Raw genomic sequence first — 4712 nt, 5'->3', positions numbered from 1 at the left:
TGTGCATACACAGCCCTTCTTTCTCCCATGATTGTTCTCTCCAAGGAGTGTATCTATCTACCTCAGGTACATGTTGGATCAGTTTTTGTTTACGGATTTAAATTCAGGCTGTTCTTTATCTAGTACAATTCTGTCTTTTTCTTTCTAAAATTTTTTATTTTGTTGTTGTTGAGAATATACACACCAAAAACCCCAAACCAAACCCACTGCCGGCAAGTGAATTCTGACTTATGTCAACCCTGAGGACAGAGTAGCACTGCCCATAGCATTTCCATCCTGCCCCATATCTCTCCTGCAGAATGGCTGGTGAGTCCGAACCATCGACTGTTTGGTTGGCAGCTGAATGATTACTCCACCAATTTGGTGGTTTCTACATGGACAGTTTAGGGACATCGATGACATTCTCACCCTCCTCATTTTTTGAGTTGGTCTTCTCACGTTAACATCAACTCACTGCCATTAAGTATCCTATGTGATCTTTTAAGTTGCTGTTGTCAGTTTGGTGTCATATAGATAGCTCTTAAAAGAACATGATACCTAAGGCAGATCTTTTATTTTTTTGCAGTGAAGCTAAATTGTTCTTTGCTTTTAAGAAGACTTCAGGGAATAATTTTGGTTTAAGGTTTAAAGATTTTTTCAAGGCAATGGTTTCAGGGATTCATCTAGCCTCCCTGACTACAGAAAGCCTGGAGTCCATGAGAATTTGAAATTCTGTTCTATATTTTCCCCCTTTTGATCAAGATTTTCCTATAGTGTCTTTGATAAAATGTGCAGTAATGATAGCTGGGCTATCAGTCCTTCTGGTCTCATGGCAAAGGAGGCAGTTGTTCATGGAGGCAGTTAGCCACACATTCCATATTCTCCTCTTCCTCTCTCCTTCCTCTGTTGTTCCAGGTGAGTAAACTTCCAAACCAAGGAACCTAATCCCATGAGATGTTTGGAAATTTTCTTTTTTGATCTTTAGATAGCATCGTTTTCTACTTTAGAATTTATGTGCAGAAAAAAATGAGTTACTCTTTAACTTTTTTCTAGTTATTTATAGTACATGTCTTTTATTGTTGTTGTTGTTATGTGCCGTTGAATCAGACCTGACTCAGTGACCCCTCCTTGGGTTTCCGAGGCAGTACTACTACGGAAGTAGATTGCCCAGCCTTCCTTCCAAGGAGTGGCTGATGGGTTTGAAACACCAGCCTTCTGGTTAGCAGTCAAATGCCTTAGGCACTACACTACCAGAGCTCCCATAGTACATGTCTACAGATCACTAAAAATAATGAAAGGAAAGTTTAGAATTATCATCTGTTTTCTCTTTCACTTTTAGTTGGTGTATACACCCTACAGCAGCATACCTATTGGTATGACAAATGTTAATATTAATGAGTTGTAATTGTTTGGTGACACTGTTCAAGTTCAGTCGTATATGGGGGCAAGGGGCAGACATTCTCTCGTTTGGGTACTGACCTGTTTCTGTTTTCAGATATGCTCCACCATTTTCCGCTTTTGACGGAGAGACAGTACATTGCCACCATTCATTCTCGCCTTCAGGATTCACAGCTGTGGAAGCTGCCCGGCCTGCAGGCCACTGTGAGGCTCTCCTGGGCACTGGCCCTGAGGGGCATATCCCAGCTGCCCGACGTGACAGGTGAATTGCTTATGGGCAGTTTTGTTACTAAGAATGATATGTCAGCATTTACTGATACATTGGAAGGGGTGTTATCTTTGAAACATACAAATATGAGTGTGGTAAGATATCTAGAGTCATGATGAATGGAACTCTGGGATGCAGCAGTGAAGTAATAAGTAGTCCCCAAATGGGGTTCCATTCTGACAACCCTGTCATAAGTCAGTCCTGACAGACGTTGAATACCTCTTCTTTATTTTTAGTCTTCATTACTGGTTGAATACCTCTTCTTTATTTTTAGTCTTCATTACTGTTGCCTTCTATGATTACTGTCTTTATAATCCGATCTTTGAACATCTGTGAGTGAATATCTAAGAATGATAACATCAACACATCACACTGCAACATGGTAGTATGGATCGTCTGAACTCAAATGCTTTGTAAGTCGGGACCTACCTGTATACCTGTTTTTTTTCTTGACTACCAAAAAAATTATATGATGTAGTTTTTCCTTTTGTGGAGCCCGTAACAGTGTTCTTTTAGCTCCTTCCTTAAGAGTCTGAATATTGAATTGGTAATATGTTGGGCAATCCTACTTCCGTAGTGATAGTGCCTCGGAAACCCAAGGAGGGGTCGCTATGAGTCAGGGCCGACTCGACGGCAAACAACAACAACAACAACAATATTACATTAATTTTTTAAAATTAAAAATCACTAACATTTCCATCTTTATACATTTCTTTCTCAGTTTTGTCCACAGACAAACGAACTGTTCACATTGTTATCAATTTAAAAACTTTTTTAAAATCCAAGTATTAGAAAGAAGCTACTTGGACCAGTCAGGCAGGGATGTGGCATTCTGAAGTTGGACAGTCTGGTCCCCACCCTGTGGCACTGATTACGGTGTTTCATGCTTCCCTTGATCATGCAGAAGACACCACATGCTAATCTTTGTTTGCATTCGTGTTATTATCATCTACGTGCTTTACCCTCAAGGCATGAGAACTATGCTTTTGCTGTCATTGGACTCTCAAAGATGTGTCGCTTCTGTAGTTTTTTGTGGTAGATCTACAGAGACTCTGTTGAACTTTGTATTGCACGTCGGCGTCTGCAGGTGTCAGCATGGCCGCAGAGTCCAGCATCTTAACAGTCTTGTTACTAGCATCATGCTTTTCCCAGGAAGTCTGCAGAAGGGCTTTTCTGTGCGTGTGTTAAGAGTCCCTCCTTGCTCAAGTTTTTTTTTTTTTTTTTTTTTTTAATGGTCAAAGGCAGATAAGAAAAAAATGAAAAGCTTATCTTCTGTGGCAAAATGCAAAACGCGAACGCAACCACTGCTGTGGAGTCGAATCTGACTCCAAGGCAGTATCACTACAGAAGTAGATCACCCAGTCTTCCTTCCGAGGAGTGACTAGTGGGTTTGAACCACCAGCCTTCTGGTTAGCAGTCAAATGCCTTAGGCGCTATGCCACCAGAGCTCCTCTTGAAATAATCTAGATAGCTTTTTTTTTTTTTTTTTTGGTACTTGTGGTGAAAGGAGCTCTAGTGGTGCAGTGGTTAAGGCATTTAGCAGCTAACCGTAAAGTCCATGGTTCAAACCCACCAGCTGCTTCATCAAGAAAGATGAGGCAGTCTGCTTCTTACAGACTACAGCCTTGGAAACCCGGTGGGGCAGTTCTACTCTGTCCTCTTAGGGCCACTGTGAGTCAGAATTGACTCAATGGCAGTTGGTTTAGTTTTTTGGATACTGTGGTAAAATATATATAACAAAAAGTTTGCCTTCTGTCATTTTTTAATGTATATTCAGTGACATTAATTATGTTCACCATCTTGTACCATCACCACTATGTATTTCCAAAACTTTTTCATGACCCTAAACAGAAACCTAACAGCAACAACAAACAGAAACTCAGTGCTCCTTCACAAATACTACTGTTGCCTCCTCCCCCTGTCCCTGGTCACCACTTGTAACCTTTTTTCTGTATTCATTTGTCTGCTCTAGGTATTTCCTCAGGAGGATCACACCACGCCTGTCCTTTACTGTGTGACTTATTTCACCCAGTGTAATGTTTGTTGATGCATATTGTAAAATGCGTCATAACTAACTTCATTTCTCTGTATGGCTGGGTAATCCTCCACCATAGGGATGGCCCGCAGTGTGTATTCCTTCATGTGTCGATAGGCACTTGGGTTGTTTACACCTTTTTTGGCTTTTGTGACATGACTTAACAGAAATGACAGTTTTGAAAAACTAGTTCCTGCTCTCTGTAGATATCTCAAAACTTTATCAAACTTGTTTATTATTTTCTCATATTATGAAAAGAAACGTGCTTGGAATTTTACTATACAAGATCTTAATGTACTATTTAGGCATTAAAACTCAATTAGCATTAACATACTAGTGCTGTCTCATTGCCTAGCTAGTCTTCTAGAAGCAGTTCTTACATGGTTCATTTTGCAGTTTGAATTCCAGTGTTTCCAAATTCAAGTGAAGTTTTGGAACTAACCGCATGAAATAGTTAATTGGTATCAATAAATATAATTATTGATCATAATAAAGAAATAAGGAACGATTGTGTATGGAAAGGAAAAATATGCTGGCTTTGTTTCAAAAGGCAAAGCAAAACATAAGCCAAACCAAAACCTGCCAAACATCTGTTTTCCTCTGGGTGAGACAGCTCTGGCTGAGATCAATTACTGGCCCTTTCAAGGCAGTGAAATGTCCTTTCAGTTACCAGTACACTATGTATTTGGTCTTGGAGACCATCCCACAGCATAGCCCCTGCAGCAGTTCCTTCTGAAAGCCAAATTACCACAAAATTACCTAGCGCTCTGTATTTAAAATTTTAAAGGAGTAATTGGGAATCCATCTTTCAATGGAAATACTCAGTGCTACCTATCTCTTACCACCCCCCCCAAAAAAATCGAACATAGATCAAGCAGCTCTAGATCAGCTAGTTTTTAGAACAGCAGAGATCGGAAGGCAGTGGCAAACTGCAGGGTGGAAAACGATCAGGTTTCTTCAGCAAATAAATGGTGAGGGGGAGTCCACAGCCTTATTAACCAGTGTGCTGTGCAGACCCATTAATTACCTTCA

General features: G+C 40.3%; 1 protein-coding gene across 1 annotated transcript in view; it reads left to right on the top strand.

Moving 5' to 3' along the window:
- NUP205 (nucleoporin 205) overlaps nt 1–4712 on the top strand; it is a 107073-nt gene that overhangs the window by 21535 nt on the left and 80826 nt on the right. The window contains exon 7 of the mRNA XM_007952916.1: nt 1475–1639. Coding sequence (XP_007951107.1) covers nt 1475–1639 — 165 coding nt within the window. The remainder of the gene's footprint in view (nt 1–1474; nt 1640–4712) is intronic.

The sequence above is a fragment of the Orycteropus afer genome, unplaced genomic scaffold (assembly GCF_000298275.1).
Source record: "Orycteropus afer afer isolate SDZICR_OR568_19922 unplaced genomic scaffold, OryAfe1.0 scaffold00365, whole genome shotgun sequence".
NCBI classification, from domain to species: domain Eukaryota; kingdom Metazoa; phylum Chordata; class Mammalia; order Tubulidentata; family Orycteropodidae; genus Orycteropus; species Orycteropus afer.
Note: the sequence above shows the minus strand (reverse complement) of the source record. Positions and strands in the feature narration are given on the sequence as shown.